At 31.7% G+C, this 25,214-nt stretch overlaps 3 protein-coding genes across 5 annotated transcripts; 1 reads left to right on the top strand and 2 right to left on the bottom strand.

Moving 5' to 3' along the window:
- Nucleotides 1-678: 678 nt before the first annotated feature.
- On the top strand, nucleotides 679-11,281 carry LOC108551196 (1-phosphatidylinositol 4,5-bisphosphate phosphodiesterase; the record flags this gene model as incomplete). Its single annotated transcript, XM_017905266.1, has 12 exons — nucleotides 679-954; nucleotides 2,287-2,475; nucleotides 3,633-3,810; nucleotides 4,812-4,969; nucleotides 5,032-5,235; nucleotides 5,603-5,801; nucleotides 6,520-6,690; nucleotides 6,771-6,911; nucleotides 9,428-9,602; nucleotides 9,726-9,929; nucleotides 10,620-10,866; nucleotides 11,031-11,281. Coding segments are annotated over 12 exons (2,211 nt in total), but the record flags the coding sequence as incomplete, so codon positions are not given.
- Nucleotides 11,282-11,452: 171 nt separating this feature from the next.
- Nucleotides 11,453-14,279, bottom strand: AQP (aquaporin). Of its 3 annotated transcripts, XM_017905307.1 has the most exons (6): nucleotides 14,204-14,279; nucleotides 13,779-14,006; nucleotides 13,218-13,492; nucleotides 12,840-12,978; nucleotides 12,032-12,136; nucleotides 11,453-11,524 (listed from the first exon to the last, which is right to left on the bottom strand). In XM_017905307.1, the coding sequence occupies exons 2-6, from the start codon at nucleotides 13,957-13,959 to the stop codon at nucleotides 11,505-11,507; spliced, it is 720 nt and encodes a 239-aa protein (XP_017760796.1). In that variant the 5' UTR covers nucleotides 13,960-14,006; nucleotides 14,204-14,279; the 3' UTR covers nucleotides 11,453-11,504. The 3 variants fall into 3 exon arrangements, with proteins under 3 accessions (XP_017760796.1, XP_017760779.1, XP_017760788.1); XM_017905290.1 differs by having other exon boundaries at nucleotides 11,476-12,136; XM_017905299.1 differs by having other exon boundaries at nucleotides 11,476-12,136; nucleotides 13,779-13,992; nucleotides 14,204-14,268.
- A 769-nt stretch (nucleotides 14,280-15,048) lies between these two features.
- LOC108551228 (uncharacterized) lies at nucleotides 15,049-24,566 on the bottom strand. The gene is made up of 19 exons (XM_017905320.1): nucleotides 24,301-24,566; nucleotides 22,382-22,506; nucleotides 22,079-22,245; nucleotides 21,115-22,011; nucleotides 20,875-21,041; nucleotides 20,756-20,795; nucleotides 20,314-20,481; nucleotides 20,000-20,135; nucleotides 18,726-18,929; nucleotides 18,431-18,565; nucleotides 18,147-18,323; nucleotides 17,926-18,077; nucleotides 17,762-17,844; nucleotides 17,359-17,691; nucleotides 16,997-17,264; nucleotides 16,827-16,909; nucleotides 16,501-16,720; nucleotides 15,951-16,384; nucleotides 15,049-15,198 (listed from the first exon to the last, which is right to left on the bottom strand). Exons 1-19 carry the CDS (start codon nucleotides 24,540-24,542, stop codon nucleotides 15,069-15,071), a joined length of 4,161 nt encoding a protein of 1,386 aa, XP_017760809.1. The 5' UTR covers nucleotides 24,543-24,566; the 3' UTR covers nucleotides 15,049-15,068.
- Nucleotides 24,567-25,214: the final 648 nt, after the last annotated feature.

Below are 25,214 nucleotides of genomic sequence, written 5' to 3'. Positions count from 1 at the left end.
TTTATATGAAAAAGTTATGTATCGAATATCGAAACTGTTTTAAACTATAAGTGATTTAAAAAAATTGGCGGCTTATTTTTAAATTTTGGTAACCAATTATAATTATTCAGAAACATTAACAATTACAATTATGAACATTGATAAACCCGGGATACTCTCACCTAACTTTTAAAACTGGAATGAACCCCTATCGTTTCCACATTTTACTCAATATTTCATTTTCACCAAAAATCGTGCATTTTTGGAAAAACTCATATTTCTCGAAAACCGAGGATGATAGGTTAATTTCGATTAGGTACCCGTGTCCAGGCAAGTAAACTCTCCAAAAACCACCTAATGGATGTTACGGATCAGAGAAAAAGTAGAAATGTGTTGAACAGTGTAATTAAGCCAGCACTAATTATCTCATTTTCTATGAAAAATTCTTCCAAAAGGATTACCATTTTAATTATTGTTAAGGATATCTGAAAAATGGTAAGATATTTTATTCAATATTAAAAATTATTATTTCTCAAAAAATCCCAATAATTCACATTTTCATTTACAACCTGCTACTTACAAGTTTTATATATATCTGTTACAATTGATAGTAATCACAGTGTGTTTTATACGAGCTACTGAAATTCGTAGTAATTGATAGAGTTATCGAAGTGGTGAAAACGACAAAATGGCGGGTAACGTTCATCGTTCATCAGATGCGTGGAGCTGGATTGCTGGGACGGAAAAGGCGAAGACGAGGAGCCCATCATAACTCACGGCAAGGCTATGTGCACCGATATCCTTTTCAAAGATGTCATATACGCTCTAAGGGACACTGCATTCGTCACTTCGGAGTACCCTATAATTCTAAGTTTCGAGAATCACTGCTGCCTGAAACAGCAATACAAATTAGCCAAATACTGCGACGAAATATTGGGCGACTTGCTGCTGAAGGAGCCCCTGAAAGATTACCCGGTAGGCAACAAATAGAAATAAATTAGCAATTACAGTTACACTTAACACGTTAAGTGCCACGCCGGTCTCCGACCAGGGACCGATGCTAGACTTTCCGTTCGGGCCCAGCCTAGGCTAGGACCAAAAGGTGCTAACTTTTGGTGTTAAATTCTTCGCCATCTTTGGATCTAACGTTTGGGAATTCCTGTTATAACAGGATCTCAGGAACTCAGTATTTCTAAGTTTTATGGGCCACCGGTGGCTCACTTGACGACCGAGTTTGGGCCTGAACGGAACGGTAAGCAAAACGGGTAGAGTTTTACGTGAGAGACGAGTGCAGTGTGATAAGAACGAAAGAATATTGTATCCAACGGAGTAAAGTACAATCGGCCATCGAGTAGCAGACTTATTTAACACGTTAACCCTTTGCGGACGGAGTGGTTTTGAGTAAACCTAACCTTTTCTTTTTTCTTTTTACGTGGGGAAAATCTCCAAAAGATGCCCTACCCCCTTAGGGGAAGAGGCGGGGTTATGTGGGATTTTAACCCGCTAAAACCCCCACGATGGCGACCCTACCGCGAAAATGGAGCGCCTTGGACTGAGTAAACCTAACCTAACCTAATATAACCTAACCGTACCGTGGGACCCAGCCGTGCTGCGACAGTCATTCAAAACTACCAGTGTTCATTTCTACTTAAACACGATTTTTGTTCATAGCAACGCTGTCCCTGTAATTATTGAAAATCATCGAAAATTCCCAAAGTTCGGATAATCTTTCGTTAAGTATCTTTCATTAACGGTGGGCCTTCTTTGTCGATCCGTCGCGAAGATCAAGCTTCCCCATTTCGTTTCGAATTTCGTCACTCACGCCACCTTATCGGTAACCAGAGCTCGCATACTCTTCCAATAGTACTAGCAAAATTAATCATCGATCAAAATTAAAATTACACATCGAGAACGAATAATTCCACGTTAACTAACCTAACTAATATAACAGCGTTTCTAATTTATATCGAGCAGGAATATCTCGAAACGAACGCGCTAGTTCCCAAATAAAAAGAAAAATAGTCGAGTGATTACTTAGAGGTGCGTGGGCGTTGAGAAATGGCGACTGGCGGGAATATTTCGTTTGACCGGGGTTTCGTGCTGGAGGCTCGCATTTTTCCCCGGGGAGGAAGGGGAGGGCGAATGATGGAGGAAGGATTTTGTAAATTTAAAAAAGCGCGAGGTAAAAAATACGAGTTCGGCCGATGCGAACGGATCAAATGGGAAAAATGAGAAGTGTGCTTATCGCACGAACGAACGTCCCCCGAGAAATACGTTTATTTTGTAATCGTAAATAAAATGGCGCAGCTTGAACCCGGACATCCACTGCCGCCGCCGAGCGCGCTGAAGCGAAAGATATTAATCAAGAATAAAAGACTGAAGCCGGAGGTGGAGAAGGTCGAGCTAGAGTTATTCCGCTCTGGGCAATTCGAGGCGAAGGACGAAGTGGTCGAGGACGCCAGCGCGCCTGCAGGACCACCACCGGAACCGCCGAAGGTTCACTCTATGATTATGTTCATCCTTCGAATTTGTTCACTTTCGTAGAATTTCTTTTTCTATTTTTACCCACGAATATTTAGATTTTCATTATTAATGCAATTAACATATCGATAAACCTAACTCGTGGTAATTTGTGAATAATTCCGCGAGTTGGGCCTGATACGAAATTGAAATGCCTTTAATAAATATTTCGGTACATAATTTGTAGTTCTTCGAATATTTTCATCGGTATTTTCGATATTCTAATTATAATAGATCGTGTGAGAATTGCCCCTGTAATTTCGAAATAAATTTCGAGTTAATATACAGGGAGTGTGCTATGTAATATTATTTTATTCGTGTAGCTTCGCAATGAATTTGAGAATATTAATTTTCTATCAATAATTTTCTGTCTATATAGCTTTATTTCTGATTTTTGATTTTTTCCTGTCAATAATTTTCTATCTATATAGGTATAACTTTATATAGAAGAAAAATCTGAATATCGATCAAAATAATGGAACTACAATATTTGTTCCTATGATGCCCTAATACCTGACGCAATCCAGATTTATCCGGATTTATCTGTAATTTGTCATACTTTGTATATTATTGCTTCATTCGTGTAGCTTCGCAATGAATTTGAGAATATTAATTTTCTATCAATAATTTTCTATCTATATAGCTATAACTTTATTTAGAAAAAAAATCTAAATATCGATAAAAATAATGAAACTATTTGTTCCTATGATGTTGCTCTAACACCTGACGCAATAATCCAGATTTATCTGTAATTTGCCAAACTTTCTATATTATTGCTTGTTATTTATACGAATTTCAATATTATTAAGCAGATAAAACGTGTTTTATATTGTTTATAATAGTACAATACCTTTTTGGAGTCGTATGTTTAGAGCATAATGTTATTATTACTATCTTATTTCTCAGTTATCCGCCATTTGTGAAATGCCTTGAACGCTGTAACTCGTTATTCGGAGTAATATATTTCAGACAATGCTCGTCCTGCTAGTGCGTGCACACGTATTGCGTGTATCTTCTCGGGCATTGTACCTGATAAATAATTACAACGCATATATCGCAATCTTTTTAGAAGCTTACATAGTTGCGTTACATGTTACTTACTTCGTAAGAAAGAAATCTTGACGACGTTTTAGGAGGAACCACCGCCAGAGGCCGCGCCAGCCGAGGGTGCTCCACCAGGCGAAGGTGGCGCTGAAGGAGAAGCTCCTCCAGTTCAATACACCGGCAGTACGATGGCGTGCCATCCTTGGCTTTCCTCGATGATTAATTATGCACAGCCAGTGAAATTTCAAAGCTTTGAAACTGCGGAGAGTATGTAAAGTGTGCTTTCTTTCTCTTCGTACTAGCATACGAGCATTATGCCTCGGTCTTTTGATAAAGTACGATATTCCTTCTAACGTTCACTATCCTCTTCGACATCACCCTCGGGGTATAAATAAGTTCGCTATTGATTCCTTCCATTTTCTATTCTATTCGCCTGTATCTCTATTTCTTTGCTTCGGTGTCTTTATATTTCTATAATAATATATTCCTTATAAAACTAAATTTAAATAACCTTTCTTCTATATAAATGGAACTAGTAGTTTTACAATATTTAATTTATGTAAAATATTAATATTATTCATACCTAGTTAACTAATAATTAATTTGAGGAATATAAATCGTCGTTGGGATAACGTTCTTGAAGCCAGGACCTGAAATACGAGATACTAGATTTTTTTAATAATCCTTTTATTTCCTTTTGGGTGGACAATGATATTTTAAATCGATTTAACCCTTTGCACTCGGCGATCTTTTCGTAACAGAGAAATAGTAATTCGAAGACTTTCTGCCATAAAGTGGACGATATTTTTAAAACGGTAAATAAGGTAAATACGAAATACGAAATAAATAAGGTAAATAAGAAATCGTATGCAAAGTGAGACGTAGAATTATTTTACTTCGACATTCCACGCATCGTTGGGTAATTTTAACCCTCATTGGACACTGCCCCCATTTTATACGTGATTCTCGCTAGGTTGTAGTTGGTCTCGGTAAATATGCGAAAAATTTCCGCCATGACACTTATCACGTGACGCGCGACCGCAGCAACAAAGTACTGTTGTCACGTGATAGGCGACTTACGACCGATAAGGGTTAAATTTGATATATTAATTAACATCGATCTTTTGAATCCGAGTAATTGGCGACTGTGTATCGCCTTTCAAGTGCAAAGAGTTAAAAATGACGGGTTAATGACACATTGATGTATATTAAGGTAATAATATACCGACGTTTATTATAGAAAAATGTGAACGCCATTGTTATTGCAGAGAAGAACATACACCACAATATGTCCTCGTTTTCGGAGACGGCGGCGCTGAATTACCTGAAAACGAATGCTGTAGAATTCGTTAATTACAACAAACGTCAAATGAGTCGAATCTATCCGAAAGGTACAAGGGCTGATTCGTCCAATTACATGCCACAGGTGAGTTGCTCGATTTAAATTCACTGAAATTTATCTCAATTAATGCACGAATACCTGTTCAGGTCTTCTGGAACGCAGGTTGCCAAATGGTAGCGTTGAATTTCCAAACACCCGATCTGCCTATGCAGCTTAATCAAGGAAAATTCGAGTACAACGCGACCACTGGATATTTGCTGAAACCTGATTTCATGAGGAGGTCAGACAAGACCTTCGATCCGTTCTCTGAGGACGTGGATGGTGTTATCACAGCCCAGTGTTCCGTCCAAGTGAGTTCTACCTGTGAAAATAAATTTTGAATTAATAATTTATTTCGTTACTAGGCTGTCTCTTAACGGTGATTTATTTTACTTGTTATCCAACTTACTCGTAATCCAAAAATTGAATTTTCCTACAAATAGCAATGTCGTAGTGTTAAAAATAAATTTTACCAATGAGTGATGGAATCTAAATATCGATTTGAAGATGAAAATAAATTTTAACGAGTGCTGATATAAATATAACATAATTCTTACTGATATTTGCAATATTGTTCGATTAATATTTTAACCAACCCAATTTTCTCATACCTATCCCTGTAATTCGCATTATTATAAAATTTATTCGATTTAATCGTTGATACACTTTATTCCCCAGGTGATAGCAGGGCAATTTTTGTCCGACAAAAAGGTCGGCACTTACGTGGAAGTAGACATGTACGGTTTGCCAGCAGACACGATCAAAAAGGAATTTCGAACGCGAATGGTCCCCGGAAATGGTTTGAACCCTGTCTACAACGAAGAACCATTCCTCTTCCGAAAAGTTGTACTACCTGACTTGGCTGTGCTCAGATTCGGTAATTTCCAACACCCCTAAATCGTTTCGATTGCTTCCACCACCACATTTACTTCGCCTGATATTATTACAGGATTAATGCTAGATTAATCCTATGCTGACAAAGATCTACGCGTCTAATAAACAACGACTCCTTTTTAATAACAAAACAGATTATTTGACTAAAATATTGCACTAGGTTCCTCTCGACTCTAACTCTCAAACACACGATTCTCTGCTCACTGCGTCTCGACTACGCGCATTCTGCCTCACCGGCACCCTTGCACCCTTATTTAGAGTCTAACACTCTCTCTTTCATACGCAAGCTCTCTTCGTTGATCACTCGTTTCCCACGCGACCTCGCCCTTGGTGGGCCAGGTGCTTCGGACACTCGGACACGTTCCTAGACTTTCGTTCGTTGCTTGCACTCGACCTGGTCATAAATATCTCATCTATACAATTCTTGCACGTGGTCATCCGTTCGTACGCATGCACTCCAGATGATACCCTAAACGCCTAAGCTCAATCCGATACTGCTCTTAATACTATTTCCTTTGTAAGAGTCCTTCCCTGCTCATGATACCACATTATTAAATTATCGAATAAACCTTCGAGGAATACTCACCCCTAATTTCTCAACCTAACCACCCCACTAAAACAGGAAAAACGAACACTCGTGTCTAGCTTACGTGTTATCTCCTCAATGACAGTCTAAACTGACACTGTGATCCTTTACATAGGCGTGTACGAAGAGAGTGGAAAGCTGTTGGGTCAACGGATCCTGCCTCTAGATGGACTCCAGGCCGGGTACAGACACATTTCGCTGAAGACCGAGGCGAATTTCCCTATGGCGCTGCCGATGTTGTTCTGCAACATCGAGCTGAAGATTTACGTACCCGATGGATTCGAAGGTAATACCTCGAGCAAGTTGGCGGCGCAAAAATAGAAGTGTAGGATGACTGTGATTCGAGCCTGGTTCCTCCACTCGTAGACTTCATGGCCGCCCTGTCTGACCCGGGTGCATTCAGCAAAGGAGCCGAGAAACAAGCAGAGACCATGAAAGGGCTAGGGATCGAGCAGACCGACACGAAGGCCGAGGCTAAGAAGAAAGAAGAGGAGAAGGCTAAAAGAGGTATAAGCTGCTCGAGTAAATTTCATTCATAAAGATCAAAGCGACAAATGGCGGCCCTGTGTGCCGTTATTTAAAAACTGTTGCGGGCAAACTTTTTTAATCGCCCCTGGACTTAAATTGTTTGCACGGGCTCTCGGATTTATTGAGATTTTAATCGCTTTGCAGATCTTACGTCCACCACTCGTATTTTTCCATCTCGCGGGCTGTCTCGGGATTGTTTATCGATGGAAATAGCGTCTACGAGTGCTCGATGAACGGATTTTTGTTTTTCCCTTGAACTTGCTGCAATGAGATATTAAAATACGTTTATAATTCATTTCAAGCGTTGAGAAACAGGGCAACCATTTGCGGATTATTTATGTATATCTTCTTTACGATATATTATTTTTATTATTCCTTTTGTGATGTCTTGTGTTCATAATTTTTGCGTGTATTCTTTGCAATTTTATTTTGTATATAATATATATTTTAGATTCTATATTCTTTATAGTGTCCTCTATATGCCATAATTTATTATAATTTGTGATTTTCATGTAGGGTGTCCTGAAAAGATATATACACAGTTTATATTTAAATGGATTACTTCCAGTATGTTTTCACACTTATGGTAGCACTTAAAAATATATTTACGTACTTCGAAGTCTGCTTTAAAATCAGCCATCATTTTAAATGGGTTGTACCTGGAAAAGAAAAAATAAATTAGAAAGAATTAGGTATTAAGTGTGTATACGTTTCCTTGGGACACCCTGTATTGCACATATTTGAAATATACGTATCAAAATTAAAAATAGGTTGAAGAGGCTATATCTTAAGACAATAAAAACTATTTTTAATTTTCACATTTCCCATAAGGAATATTATCAATACAAAAATTCGCGAATTATTCCTTTGTTTCTCAATTTTAGTCAATAAATGTGAGTTATTGAATTATTATATATTATTATATCAATTACACTGGATTAACGTTAATTATTATGATTCATTTCTCGTTTGGTTCAATCTTCTTCCCTTATGGTGGTTCAGATTAGACGACCATTGCTTCTGTTTAACTATCTCAGAGAGAATAATCGATATCACGAGTATAATTGCTTTTGAATTTACAGTAACATATTCTCCGGTTCACTTCATAGGGAATAATATTTTCCCTTTTAGATTGGTCAATATTAAGATATATTAGTTGCAGAGAAAATATTTTCCAGTTTCGTTATGACGTTTCGTTGCACAAATTTATTTCTCGCCTGTTTTTTCTCCATTTTTCTCGCTTCTCATCGTATTAATGTATCGCATCATTCCGTTACCGGTCTTTTATTCCCGCTTCCTCCGAACATATTTTCGATAACGATTTTATTTTGTTCGTATGCGCAACATAAACGGTGGAAAATAATGTTATCCCGCCATTTTCATTTTATCGCGCGAAAATAACAATTATGCAAAAATTTCGTGTCTTTCGCATAACTTCGTCAAATTGTATTTTCAACTTAACCCGTTCAACCGGGAATATAATGACATAGTAAAGGTATTTCAAAGAATCGTAAAAAGCTCCATTGTGTACAACTACTTACGCCAGTAACACAAACAATCTCAAGAATAAGAGATTAATAAACGCAGGAATAACACACCGTGAACGTAACTCGTTTTAGTGACATTTTATAGCCCCTTATATCTTCTTTCGAAATTTAGAATCCATAAAATCTAATATTCATCGGATACAAAAATAATCGTGGGGGTGTAATAGCGTAAATAAATTTTGACTAATTTCTGGGCCCATTCAAGAGATACTAGTCGAGGTAATTAGACACATTAAGAACACGTTATAAACTTATACTGCAATTCTAAAATTATTTTCAGAGGAATAAGAATGAAATCGAAAATAGTTCCTCATTCGATTATATAATCTCTAAGAGGGGTAAAAAAACAAAAATAATTTCAGGTATACAATTTTCATATAAATAAATACTCAAAATAATATTCCACTTAGGTATACAATCTTCATAGAAATACAAACCCAAATAATTTTTCATTAAATTTTTAAGAGGAACGAAAAGCAAAAATAATTTCAGGTATACAATCTTCATAGAAATACATACGCAAATAATTTTTCACTAAATTTTTAAGAGGAACGAAAAGCAAAAATAATTTCAGGTATACAATTTCCATAGAAATAAAGACTCAAAATAATATTCCACTTAGGTATACAATTTTCATATAAATACAAAGCCAAATAATTTTTCATTAAATTTTTAAGAAGAACAAAAAGCAAAAATTATTTCAGGTATACAATTTTCATAGAAATAAAGACTCAAAATAATATTCCACTTAGGTATACAATTTTCATAGAAATAAGGACTCAACATAATATTCCACTTAGGTATACAATTTTCATAGAAATACAAACGCAAATAATTTTTCACAAAATTTTGAAGAGGAACGAAAAGCAAAAATAATTTTCCACTCCAGCGTGCAATTTTTAAAAGGAATAAAAACCAAGAATAATTCTTCAATTACACAATTTTCAGAGGAATACAAGCCAGAACCAATTACGATAGAGACTCTGCGAAAGGAAAAAGCGTTCAAGCTTGGCAAGAAGCAGCAGAAGGAGTACGACACGATGAAGAAGAAGCATCTGAAAGAACGGCAGACAATGCAGAAGAATCATTGCGCCGCCATTGATAAATTAGTGAAGGGAAAGGAGTACGTAATCTTCGAAACGTTAAGACGTTGTTTCCCTTTAACCAGAAATTACCGAATTATCGCGATTAACGTCGTTATTGCGCAGCTAATCCCAGCTGACAATGATGAATCTCGCGTTTACAGCAAAAGTGCGCTGGTCCAGGACGCGAACGTGAAAAAGGTTATAAGCGAGCAAACCACCCAGTGGTCCTCCATGGTGGAACGACAGAGGAAAGAAGAATGGGAGATGTTGAAGACTCACACGGAAGCAGGTCGGGAGGAGTTCAAGAAATTAATCGAAATTGTCCAGGCCTCGCAGGTTAAACAGTTACAAGCGAAACACGACAAGTACGCTGATTTTATTGCATCATGTATCAACATGAAAAAACAAATCGAAAATAAAGAATAAAATTTTTTCATTCGAAGCTTCGTTATCGAGAAAATCGACTTTGAATGTTCACCGAGTACGCGTGCACTTAAGTTGTTAGATGGGGGGCCATCAGTATACCAGCGCACTCTATGGATATTCAAAATCGATTTTCCGGACAACGAAGCTTCCAAGGAAAAAATTTTATTCTTTATTTTCGATTTGTTTTTTCACCTAGAATTACCTCCTTCTCGGTTTTGCTATCATTATTGGGTCAGGACTTGTAAAACTACATTTCTACTTCCATAAAAGATAATATTAATTTTTACAAAAGTACCCTATATCAAACTGTTTGAAAAATTGAAAATCTAGTTTGCTAGTTTTAAAAGTAAATTCTTATATTTTCCTCGGTGTTTTTGGGAAATGATTTTTCTTTTGTTTAATTATCGGAGTTACCGACAGAAGAATCTAAAGATGGAAGTACTCGCGTGAAAGTTCAGCAAACTTCCACCATTTTGTAATTTCGATAGAGAAAAATAAAGTATTCAGATTTTACCGTGAAATTAATTGCAAGTAATATTTAGCGCGGTATTAATTAATTTGGGATATTATATTCTTCTTTGTGAAAGAGGTAAATTTATAAAGAATTCGCTCTTCCTACCGGATTTCAGAGATATGAAAGACATGAACGCGAATCAGGCCAAAGTATCCGTGGAAACGGCGAAAGAAGTAATGAACGACAAAGCATTAAAGACAAAAGGAGACAAGGATCGTAGACTGCGCGAGAAGAAGGAACAGAACACGAAAAAATTCATGCAAGAAAGGAAAACCGTGCAAATCAAACAAGGACGTGAAAAGGAAAAGCTGAAAACTTCTCACGAGAAGCAAGTTGCAGAGCTGGATGGAAATATCGACGCGGTAAAATTTCATAATTTTACTTTCAAATACAATTCCTTTAGCTTTTTTTAGGTCGTAGATTTTTCTTTTACATTAGCTTTCGCAATAATTAATATTATACAATGTTATACAATAATTACAAGTTCTTTACTCGAGAGAAAAGAAAATGTATATTTCTGTTACAGACTATTGAAATGTACAAGAACGAAGCAATTCATTTGGACATGTCTTCCAAAACAGAATTCTTTGTGTAAATTACGAAACCGAGATTTTTTACTTCAAAATATGTACTTTACTTATGTATCCTTGGTATACCTCATTATTGTTTTCATATTCTACTCGATAGTTTCCTTGTCCTTTTCAAATACTGTTTCATACGATCGTATTTTTAATTATTTTTATAGTACTTTATACGTAAGTGTGTAATCCGTTTGGTACTCTTTTATAAAGTTTAAACATCACCATTAAATATCGAGATGATTTACATTATTCTGTAACATATAATATTTCTCGAAGTTAGTGAAAAGTGTAAAATTCTTAATATTTACTTTCCATATTTTTAGTGAATATTCACCTTTAAAGTACTACGTTACTATGGTAAACTTTTGTGAGATCACGTTTCAATAAATAAGAATTTAAACCAATATCAGCGCCTTGAATCACTTGAGAGTACAATATTCTAAAATTACACAGAAAACTTTTATTTCTTTGTACAATTATATACATTATATATACACGCACCCACACATACGTATGTGTGTGTATATGTAAATATATATCGTCCGCAATAAATAACTGTACACTAATTTGAGCTCATATCATTGTATCACAATCATCACCCTATAATATGTCACAACGTTTCTGTCTTACAAACGTATATACTAACCGAGCGACTGTCTAAAAGGTAAAATGTTTGTGCGCAAACGCGATTTTTGTAACAATTGAGAGGTTCAATCGTGTTATAAACTTACATACTACTTTGTAGAGTGGCATGGCTGACAGAAAACACGAAGTTAAATCAAACAAAGATCGGAAACGTGCAAAAACAAAACTAACAAACTCGAGCAACGACCCGGTGTCTCTTTGTCAGTGACTTAAGACGTTTTCTCTTTATACTGTTCAACATACTGCTGAACAAACGGCAGCCTATAAACACGTAACGAAGCGATAGAACCGGCGCACGCACCAATCCAGTAGACTATTACGTGCTCCATGAAAGAAGTTCCCAAACATCCGTATTTCAAGGAGGTCGCCAGTGCGGGATTGAAGTAGCCCCCGGAATAATTGAATGCTGAAATTAACGTAAATATAGGCCGAATATCAACGTGAGGTTATATTTGCATAGGAAAACGTAAGAATCGAATTTATGGCTATTACACGATGCAAAAGAGTATCTAATATTTACGACTCGAAGAAATTTTTAGTTCGTGGAAAGTTTGAAACTTTTTTGTTTAAGACCGAAGATCTATTAAGGTAAAAGAATTGCAGTCAGCTGAGGTCGTAAAGAACTTTTCATGCAACACGATAGAAAAGCTGAGAAACAAAAGAAAAATTTATGAGAGAATATAACGAAACGTGGAAGGAATTGGATGTTATTTAAACATTTCTTGCAAGTTTTTAATAGTTTTCGAAGGAGCCAAAAGCCATGAATTTACGTTCTTACTTTTTATCAGTAATAAAAAATGAGAGTTTAATGACTCAAAGGATTATAAAACGCTGTTGCGTTCATCGCTGTGTTCGTTAAATAATTTTCGATTATCAAACGTCTTCCCTTTTTTCTTTCCATTTTCCTTTTCTTTCCTTTATTTTTTGTGATGTTAAATTAAATTTATTAGATACTTATAATAGACATTTCAACATCAATTTTATATACGGCATATAACCTCAATATTTAAACAAAAAATTAAAAGGTAGACGAAGGAATACGTCTGAAAGAATGGGAAAAAAGGAATAGAATGTTTAATAATATAACTCATAAAATAAATTGAGCAAACCTGCGATAACCAAAGTTGTTCCAATGAAAGAATCAATAATAATGCCGATCTTCGAATTTATCTCGCTCAAACCACGCGAAACCACCCTATATATACAAGTCGCCACGCATTCGATAAATGCTCCAAATATTACGGGTACCTTAAAGATAATAAAAACACTCGCATAAAGAATATTTGCAGTAATTTATGGAAACTGTGATTTTTTTTTTAATCTCGTACTTTTTTACACATCGAAGTACTATATTAGCCTATAATCTAATCTTTTCTAATCTTTTATTGCAAAAAGATCTTTTTCTTATGTTATCTAATCCAGAGAATTATCTTATTTGAAATTATTTAAACAAGAAAAGTTTGTAATTCATCATTGTATGTACTTACTTGTAAATCGGTAGTACAATCCTCGAATGCTCTGTTTTTGTGCGTCGAAACGATTTCGAGTGCCCAAAGTAATTGAACATATCTAAACACGGCAAGACCGCCGACTAGTTCGGCCCAAATCAAAAGGAAAGCATCACGCACCGACTTCGTTCCGTTAACAACGTCTTCGATGTGCGTGTAGGGGCACGCAGTAGCGTCTTCCCAATTCAGGGACCACCATATCGTCAATATAAATAAATATACGCCATACATAGAAACACCCCAGTTGTCCGCAACTAAGATTACGATTAAAATAATGGGTATGAAACAATTATATTGGAAAAATATAATTTTCTCACAATCAGACAGTGACAATATTATCATAATTATAAATAACGGTTAATAAAAAGACCTTAAATGTAGCAGCTACATTTAAAAGAAAATGTGATGTAAATTTTGTTTTGAATTTTATACAATTTGTTAAATTAATCCAACAAAAATCGCTCGTATCAATCTCTTATTAATAACGTCGACGCGATTTTATTTGTAATTGATCAATTTTATTGTATCCAATAAACTTACTTATTATCAATTCGAAACATACTCCGCAAAGTTCGCCGGTTGCAATGCCTTCTAAAAATAGGGACCTTACAAACGGATCCCGTATATAATAGTTGGTATATCTTCTCATCCAATAAGCTATGAGACTCGTAAATATAATGTATAGTGTAGACACAGCAATGGCTATAATTGTTGCAGCCATGGTGTTGATCGAACGTATGTAAATTCAATGGTACTACAAAATGTAAACTAAAAAAGTAACGAAATCATGAATAAATGTATGTTATATTTGACGAAAAATCATAACACGACTACTTAGTACATCCTGATCTACGTGTGAAAAAAAAGTTAATATTAATTTATTGTATTCTCTTTTCCTAAAGATTGTTTATTCATTCTAATTGCTAATAATCAGACCACTGTAACAGAACACGTAATGCACATACCACTTGAAAAATCTGTTTTTCGAACCTTTTCTTTCTTCCACACACAGCAAGATTTTACTTAACTGTTATTTAAAACTACCGAGTGTAATTGAATATATCTGTCTGAATATGTCGTGTAGCTTTAAATAGCTACTCTCCCAAATTACGTACTTGAACATCTGCATCATGCTAAATATCGAGTAAATTTTAATATAAACTTGTTATGGAATATAAAGTATTTAATGATTCTTTATAAATATGAATAACAATACACCATAAGTATTATTTAATCATTATTTTATCATTAATCAAAAACATTTCATTGTTCAGCTTATTTCTTTATATCATATGGTATTTGATTTATACTTGCAATAATTATTTCATTCTTATAATTTAATCTTTAAAAAGTAATATGATCCGGTCGATAATAACTTCTGCAGTTTCTAATTCTACAAAATTCATCTGTTTATAAAGAAGGTAGAATACTATATATATAATAGGTCAAACACGGCACAGTACCACTCTTAACAGTTCGTTGACTTGCACTATAATCGAATGAAACGGTACCCGGAAGGAAATACGTAATAAACACTCAACAAACCAGTTGAGTGCTACACTACTATAACCTAATGAACCATAAGCACGTTATGGTTACGAAAATATACCTAAAAATGCAAATGAATGAATTTTTTATCAGAAACTTTTGTTTGTGATAATGGTTACAATTGTGATAATAAAAACAAATAAAAATTTCAACGTATACAGTTATGATTGGATGTTTTTATTCATTTTATGAAGTATTAACTACATTTATTACATAGGTAAATGATTCCATGTCTGTTTATGAATGTGGGCTAACTTTATCATTATAAAAAAAAAGTAACATTTATTTACAAGAATCAAAAGACTCTCCTTTGTGCTTTTTGGCCATTTGAGAGTCATCTTGATTCTCTGCTTTTAAGATTAACCTGGAAATCCGTTTCGATTTTAAGTAGGACATCGTTTCGCTTGAAGATCTAAAATAAAAATTAATTGAAAATAGTTGTTCCTCAGAAGTATAATCTCTTATTTTATATAAGCAAGATTTTTCATAACTTATTTAACATAGGACGTTGTTTTGAGAAAAAAAATGTTTATAGACTATAGTTTCATGTGACTTCGTTATCGAAATATAAATTTAAATATTGATTTTTGTTAATTAATATTAGAAACTAAGAAGCTTATTTTAATGCAATTATCCATTTTTATGTTTCCTATGAGTTGTGGAAATAAAATAACGATATTATTGGAGTTAACATTGTGGCTTTTAGAAGTTGGTACCTATTCACAGAAGTAACTTATTGATAGTTCATTTATCAATTAAGAAGACAAAAAGAATTTAGAAAGTGATCAACAAATTAATATCGAATAACTGCAATCAAGTTGAAAACGAAGTCAAATTGTTTAACGACTTAAGTAATATTTTCTTACTTTGCACTAGATCGACCAAAATAATCAAAATAATTTGTTCCAGACATTTTATTTCTAAAATTTTTGAAAAGATATAGCTGCTTTTGATAAGATTAAAGGTGGCACCTATTTAAGATACTAACGTAATTATACGTAACTATTTATCTTCGTTATACTACTCCGATTATTATAATTTGTATATGATGTATTTAGTTACTCATTATAGATTGATAGTTCCAGTAGTAAATTTCCAAAAGCATACACTTTTCAACCTAATAATGTTTGTTAATTTTATGAAATGAGAAAATTTTTAATTTACCTCGGATGAAGAGTTTTAGGTTCAGTTAACATCTCTGTTGAATTGCTTTCAGACGAGCTAGAACTTGTACATGGAGAGTACGGAATGATCTGGTATGTAGTTCTATTAATTATGTCAGTAGTTGGTTCAGTACTTTCTGTTTGATTTGGCATATTATTACTAATACGATTCTCCCCATCTAATGTAGGCTTTTTCTTATCTTCTACATCTGTTTTCATAGATTTTATGTCAACATGATTTTCAGCCTTAGCTTTTAATTTACCATCTTGTGTAGGAAAGTTTACAGTAGGTATTGTTATGATTTTATCTCCTTTGGTTGCATCCATTAACTTAATCAACAGCTTTGATAATTCTTCCCTTTTCCTAGTTACTACTATTTCTTCAAACCAGTTTTTCAATGTCTTTATTGGCAAAGTATAATCTTTAATGGGATTCTGAAATAAAAATTTATCATTATAAAATTTTTAACTTCGTCATCTTATGTAGTAATTTTACCACTTGTATCATTATTATTATACATATATGGATATAAACTTAAGAGTGAACTTACTTTAAAGAAGCTTTCTACATATTGTAATACGTACAATCCGCAATCAGTGAAATTTGATTGCTGAGGAACTTTCAATGATGCTCCTTTAATAGTATCTTTCGAAAATACTTTTTCACTTCCCATTTTTGCTACATACTCACAACTTAAGTAATCTCTTAATGTAGCTACTACACGTGCTCTACTTGCTCCCGCAAGGGAATCAAATATTAAAATGCAAGGTCTATAATAAATAAAATGAAAATATAAACAAATCAAGTATTATATATGGGACATAATAGTTCATTTAGTATCACTTTTTATGTATTACTTTATGTACAAACACATACATTTTGACAGTATCTTTCTCCTGTGGCACATTTTGTTCCGTTTTTGGCGACAGACTTTTGTTTTCTGTAGTTTCTGTTTCATCCTACGTTAAAAAATATCAATAATGCATACTCCTATATTTTCATAAATCGCATTCTGAATGTAAAATATTAGTTTAGAACAAACTTACGTCGTCTTCGCTATCCATTTCCATTTCTTCATCATCACCTTCAGCTTCATCTCTTTCTGAACCATCATCACCTTGATCTATAGTTACAGTAGTTGTCACTGGCTTAAGAGTCGTACTTCCAATTGTAACAGCTTGAAGTTTTACTTCTTTTAATTTTTTACTTCTTTGTACAGTCTTTCGAACGTCATTTTCATCAGACCGTTTACTCTGTGTAAAAACTTTCCCGACCAATCCAGGAAAACAAATAATAGCCAAAAACCAATGAGCACTAAAATAATTTTATACATAATAAATATTAATTGAAAATATTTTATATCAAATTCAAAGAAAAAATGAGGGTCAAACATTAAATAAGCACTTACTGCTCATTTATGGGAATTATAATAAAATCTTTCTCAAATATATTGACATTTTTTGTCCACTTTTGTACTCTCGCGTGTCTCTTGGCAGCAGGTGACAGAGGTACATTACTTTCGACTGCTTGAGCATGTGGGCTTGTCAATCGCTTATAGAAATACGAACTAAACACATGTGTTCTATGTTGGTCAGATTCAGACAAGACTTCCAATGTTAGATATTTCAGATAAAAGTCTATAATTACATCGTTCAAAAACTGATCTTCTCCAAGACATAAATAATCTTCAGTATTAATAGCTATACCACCTTTTGCAGGTGGTGGTGGATACACGGTTATTCTGTAAATAATAAATTTTTACATTATACAAATTTATAGTATAAATATGAAATTTCAAATTTTATAATTACGTTTGTATGCCGCCATTGGCATTTGAATTAGTTGTTGTGCCTGTTTGGACTTCTCTCTTCGATAAACTTTGATTTTGTACACTCTGCAAAAAGAAAGGATAAATCACATTTAAAATATTTGAAATAATAACTTCTAACACTTATTATCAATATACATTACATACATCTTTCGGCGATGCTCGAACAAGAATATCATTTGCTTCCTTCGAGCTCAATTCTTCTAATAAACGTCTTCGTGCAAACACAGTTTTTAGCACAACTTTTGATTCTTCTGATAATTTCTCTGGCAGTAAAGTTATTCGTTTATGCGTATGATCTACACAGAAAAAAATCATTTTTTTATTTCATTTATGATGTGAACTACAAAATATTTTAAAATTAATACCTTTCCCAGCAGGATCATAATATGGTCCTTTTGGGTCCTGCATTCCTAATAATTCACGAATCATAGCTCCAGTATTAGTAGAGGTATAAAAGAATAGTACTGGCATTGCTTTACCAAAATGAATTAGTACTTTTACTATATCTTGAATCTTAACTTCTAATGTTACAAAGGTTTTATCTGTAACAAATGCAAATGTTCATATATAGTAAATATTCATCAAGATAATTACATTAACATATATTATCGTTTATTATTATAAATATAATAATTGCTACAGTAATTACCATCTTCCAATAAAGGAACACCAAATCTTACTCCGTTTTGCGAGATTACTACTCTCTCCCGAGGAATATATTTATAAGAACCTATCCTTACTGTTCGACACAATAAAGAAGTATGTGGAGATTGAACAGCATTATCTGAAAAATATTTATGTTCATTTCCTTCTATTTTATATATAATTAATTAATATTTGCCACGCGTTATACTACAAGTAAATATTTATAAATTGGAATAACATATTCTAAAGAAATTATAATATATGTATTCATAAAATAAAGAATATATCCTAAAGGGTACCTTTTATATCTTCACTTTCCATAGTATAATCAGAACTTGTGTTAGAAACAGAATTATTTGTGATTATTGGTTCTTTCTCAAGAATCGTCTCCATTTCTTCGGTAAAATCATTACCTCCGTCATTTGAAAATACATTATTATTAGAGCCTTCAGATCGTTTATTTTTGCCTTCTTCTTCCTCATCCGACGATATTGTCAAACATTCTGAATAAGAAATATCATGTCTGAAGTATCGATATATGCCACAAAACATTTAAATCAATTCACTTGAAAATCTCCATTGAACATTTTAAATAATTATTGTAATGAAACTTATTCGATTTAAAACAAAAAATACGATAATATAAACATTATTTTTCTCAAGGTCACTTGTCCGATGTTTTTTTTTTTTATATTTTTAATTGTTAATTAAAAGATACAAAATTAATAATTTATATATTTAGACACATAGCGAAATATATGATACAAAAGACGTAAAACAAATTTAGAGCTTAAAAAAATGTGAAGGTGCAAGCAAGGAAATTCAAATGATTTAAAAAAAGAACGAATTCGGAAATATAATGCACGTTATTCAATTTTTAGGCATTCAGATTATCTCTTTGAATACTGTGAAGATAATATCTGTAAAAAACTATCTATATTGCAAAAAAAGAAAAAAAAGAAAAGAAAATGACATATAAAAATATTTAATATAAATTACATTATTATTAATTTTAAAGTTATTATCCCAACATTACGTTAATTATTTAATAGGTTTTTAAAAGTAATTAAATAATGTTACATCATGATCTTGTACATGAATTTTTTTATAATCATGTAATATAATTTTTTTTATTAATTATTTTCGAAATATTCGAATAATGTGTCATATATATATGAAGGAGCCAAGTTAAGGGAACAACCAAACAAACATTTCCCAAACATCTATTTTTATGTATCTTTCACATCAAATATCTCGCAATGTGTTAGGCGAACAGAATGTAAATACATACCATTGGTTTTGTCTTTAATTTCTCTTTAGTTCAAGCATTAAACAAAACATATGGTTCCATTTAAGAAAATATTGATGACCTTGAGAAAAATAATCCTTCCACTATCATATTTCCCTTTTGAAAATTGAGCTGTTTCATTACTTTTACTTTCTGCTGTATTCAAATATAACAAAGATATTCAGGTATACCGTTTTAGATTTTCTACCCTGTATATCTAGTATATAAACTTACACAAGATAATATTACAATTTTACATAAAATTAAAAAATTGTTTTTTTCTACCTGGCTCCTTATGTATAGGCCTTGCTCTTGACATACCCCTTCCTCTTCCCCTTCCTCGTTTATACACAGACCCATCTCGCTCTAATTTTTCTAATTTTGCTGACGAATTGCGTTCGTTGTTTTTCTTGTAAAATGTCTGAAAAAGATTAATATAATGATATAAACATAAAAATATATATTATAAAATCATTTATATGATATATATTAAAATTTTCTTTAGATTAAATATATTATACTGCAATGCTGACACTACCAATTTTTAACATATTTTATTTAAAATTTTTTAAACTTTTGTATAATTACATAATACTTACATCAACAGATAGCATTGTTTCTTTTTTTTCTTGCATACCCATTGTCATTGGTATGGATTTTACGTCTTTTGGTAATTTTCTTTTACATCTTAAACACCGATTAAAATCAATAGAACTAATGCCACAATGAGAACAAACAGCCAACATCCCCTCAATATATATAGGTTCCTGTAAAACATTAAAGATAATAAATACAAAATATAAAAATACATTAAATACAAAACAGAGTTCAACTTTTTACGATTGCAGCATAATTCTAATTCATTATATATATATATATACATATATACATATATACATGTTTACAACATAAATTATTGAAATTTTAAATTCTTATTATTCCAAATCAAAAAAAGAATGTAAATAATTGAATAAATAAATGTTTCTTACATTATCACAGATTATCACAAATCAATACAGAAATAAATAAATTATAACTTACTTCATTTTGTTGCACAGGATTACTATTCTCATCCGGTGAACTGTAATGTTCAATGATACATTTAAGTATATTTTATGATTACATGTAAATTTTAAATAAAAACATATTTAAAAATTCACCTATGAGAATTATCTAAATTACTATTTGCATTATCCTGAGGGCCATCGTTTTCACTCATGTCATGTGATGCAACTGCACCAGGTCCAGCTTCTACAATATAATTTATACCCAGAGTAGGATCAGAAACTAAAGATACACTTGTTTTTCCACAAAATACGATATTTGCCTAAAAATACAAAATCATTTTTAATCGAGTTAACTAATAATTGTCATACAATTTCTTATAAGTATTGAAATACCTGTTCTAGTAAATCTTGAACTGTACAATCATCATTGGGTATATCAAATGTAATTAATCTCTGTTCACCATTAGAAAGCATAACTAACATTTTTGCAGTATTTCCTTGTATTTGATGTTGAACTTTAGTATTTGTTGGATTATGAATAACTTTTTCAAGGAAAGCAACACTTTCAGCTGCACTATTTTCTGAATCAGTTTGTGATGAAAAGCTTTGCTGATTTGTTGGACCTCTTTCACAGAGTGGTGGAGATTCCGGAGATTCAACATCCATAGCATTGCGTACATTTTGAGATGGAGTTGAAAGTGGTGATTGTTCGTATTGAGATTTTTGTGTTGTAATTTGTTTTTGAAATTGTAATTGTGATGATGATGACATTTGCTTTTGCTGTATTGAATTTGCAGTTTGTTGTCGTGTAGCATGTAATGAACTTTGCATTAATTGTGGTGTAATATTTGATAATCGTTGCTTATTATTTCCTTGCAATCTTTGATCAGTTTGCACTTGTCTTTGATTTTGCATTTGTTTTAATCTTGTTTGTTCCATTTTAGGCTGTTGCACTTTTAAAGAATTTTTTTGCAAGACAGGAGCTTGAGGTCTAACGTGAACAGTGTTCAAAGGAGTATGTATTTGTGGAGAAATTTGTGTCACATTCTGTCCAATGGGACTAATTGCTTTATTACAAAATGAAGGTGTTGTTGCTCTAATATTAGACGCATTAACGTTTGGTATTTGAGTTCCAATGTTATTTGTTACATTCACCCTATCAATGGATGATGTTTCTATTTGTACACTACCTGTTGGAACTCGACTTCTATTTTGATAGGATCTAAGTGGTTTTCTTTTTACAGGTTCAATATTTGGTGACAATAATTCACAAGGTCCATGTAAAAGATTCTAAAAATATATATAAATGTTATTCGATTTAATAATTTACGAAATAGAATTAATTATTTATATTTACTTGTGAAGAAGTATTATTTTGATTTTCATTTAAATTGACAGTTTGTGTTTTCTCTGATATCAATGCACCTTGTTTTGAAACTGCATTTAGACTAATACTATTTTCTTGCATTTTTATCCATTGTAGTTGTTGTCCATCATTATTACAACCTATAAATGTTTTAGAACCTAAATAAAAAGAATAATGTTCTTATCAATTACTTTACTCCTTGATTACAATAAAAAAGTTAATGTTTTGCACAGTAGAATTCCTTTATATTTAATTTAATATACTACAAAGATTATAACATTTTATCAAATTTACCTTTATTATCCACAATGTTTAGAAAGTTCCCACCTAAAGTATTATCATTCACCGTTGTAGTTTTCAATACACTTTGAGATGAAGCTAATTCATTTGTATTTGTTTTGATTATAAAAACGTTTTGTCTGAAAGTAAAAATATATAATGTCAATAAGTTAAAATATAAAAAAACAATAAATAAGAAATATTCCAACAAAGGAGTGCAAACAACTTTCTGAATAATTCATTAATATACATTTCTACATTAACTAAATGTATTGTTTTTAGAACTTCTGTTGTATAACATAAATAAATATTAATTAAAAATATGCTTTATTAATAACGTAATAGTAGTTTTATGAAATCCTGAATTATGAAAACTATAACAAATCAATTACATATGTAACAGTTAAATTAGTTTATGGAGTATATTATATTTATAAATGAGAGGCATGAGGAAAAAAGGGTGCATTGGTATATTTCTAATTCCATTCCATAAAATATAACTGACTTTTTCATTTTATATACAAAATTTTTCACTTGTTAATGTTTGCGAAATTTGAATATAAATAATTTTACATGAATTTATATAAATAAAATATGCTTTTTAATATACTTGCATTATAACTTGTTACATACAAATTTTTTAAGATATATAATGTAAAGTTTGGACGTATTATTGTATGAACAACTAGTGATAAAACTGAAAAAATTCATGGGTATGTATAAATTGTTAAAACAATTTAATGAAAATAAATCTAAAAACATAAAAGAATTAATATATTTTATGTACACGTAAAAAATAAATATACATTACTATTTAATAAAATAAATTCAAAAGCATGTTATTATATTGTATTACATACATTCTTTATTTATGTCTAGTTACTTTCAAATGTCTGATTTATTAGTGTATGTTATACTTCACATTTAAAAGTGGTCCATTTCTTTCATAACAATATATTCCTATTATGTTATAGAATTACAATTGAATGACATTATATAACTTTAGTGAATTATTAATGCATTCAATACTCATTTAATGAATGAATGAAATAGTTACACTTACATTTGCTTCTTTTAACTTACTTTATAAAATGAATAATGGAACTCACACGATATGCCCAGATTTCACATGTTCACATGTTTGCTATAATGAGTTAAATTATTCAAATACAATGTTTCATGATTTAATTAATTAGGTAACTTGTTAATTATAAAAGACTTCTTTGAGGCACACGTGTACAATATATTGAAGTAATATATTACAAATCTATTTTTCAGTGTAACAAATAAATAAAGCACTATTATTCTTAATAATTTTATTAGTAAAAGCAGATTTTTGGCTCTTTAAATATATAATGTTTCTACACATGTGATTAGAAGACTACCTTAAGAAGTTTTTATTAATGTATTATGTTTCTATATAATATGTAGAGATAGACATAATTGTCTGTTATGATTATAAACTAATAAACTGCCAGAATTTAACTTTATTCTAAACACATTATATACATGAAATTATATCTGTTTACAAAATAGTGTACAATAAAAATATTTAAAGTGTTATATCATTGCAATCATATTACATACTGTAAAATATATTTTCACAATGCAAAAAACATATAAAAAAATATTTTTTATACTCTATAACATGCTGAATAATTGATATTTACTTTTTATAATCAGCACCACATACCAATACCCCTTTGTCTTTCCTCAAGTATCTAATATTTTTCATATTCCTATGTGTATATCAATGTATGTATATATTACACATATGTATGTATATACATATACATATACACACATACACACACACAAATGCATATATGTATGTATATAAGTATAAATATATATATATATATACAAAACTGAAAGTAAGATACCACAGTTCTACTTCAATATTTGGATAATTAAAATGCATGCGCACAAATTACCCTTGATCCAATTGCGTTGTAGAAATTTGACTCCCTAAATTAATTTGCTGTGAAAATATTGCTTGCCCGCTGTTTTGTGGTGCAGTGGTATAAGTCAAAAATTGCTGAGAACCATTACCACCATTATTTATGTCTTCAACAACTAATTGTACACTTTGTCCCTCTACAGAGCAAATTCTCTGTACTTCTTCAAGTGTTAATGTACCACTGGCATTGGTCACAAAATTATAATACTGTGCCATAGTATTCAAGACTTAAATGCTTGCAAATATGATCTTTTGTCAATCAATGCAGATCAAATCGATCAATATCACTACTACACCGAATTACACCAGTCCATCAATATCATATCTGTAGAACGATGAATTAGTATCTGCACAATAAAACCTATTAAAAGTAATTTAAGATTACTTGTGTTTTTCTAATATGTGTTTACATAAATTAAAATCTATTTTGTCTTATAGAAAAAAGGAAGACAAAAATATACAAAGAAATCTTAAAAACTAAAATGAATTGAGCTAGTAAAATACATTAAATTAATATAATTTAATAGTTTTGTAACTCTGTGTTTCTTGAGGTAGATATTTAATTAATTAAATCTTTATACAAATCTAAAATGAAAAAATAATTATATCATATGAAAATCACATATTTGCAAAAATATAATTTATTTCTAAACCAAATGGCAATAATATTTCTATAAACCAATTAATATTTTATAGTTATTGTATAAAATTTTTCATGTCATTTCATGTATATTATTGTAAGTGTTTAAAATAAATTTATCTGAGAAATTAAAATAAGGTCTTATTAAACCACGAAATGTAATATTAGGAAATGTAAAAAGCATAATAAAAATAGCTTATTTTATTTATAAATGGACACAAAGTAAAAGGTTGAACTTCTTAAGTAGT

This window comes from Eufriesea mexicana, unplaced genomic scaffold, assembly GCF_001483705.2.
Source record: "Eufriesea mexicana isolate 0111107269 unplaced genomic scaffold, ASM148370v2 scaffold4744748507, whole genome shotgun sequence".
NCBI classification, from domain to species: Eukaryota; Metazoa; Arthropoda; class Insecta; order Hymenoptera; family Apidae; genus Eufriesea; species Eufriesea mexicana.
This window is presented reverse-complemented; position numbering and strand designations above follow the sequence as displayed.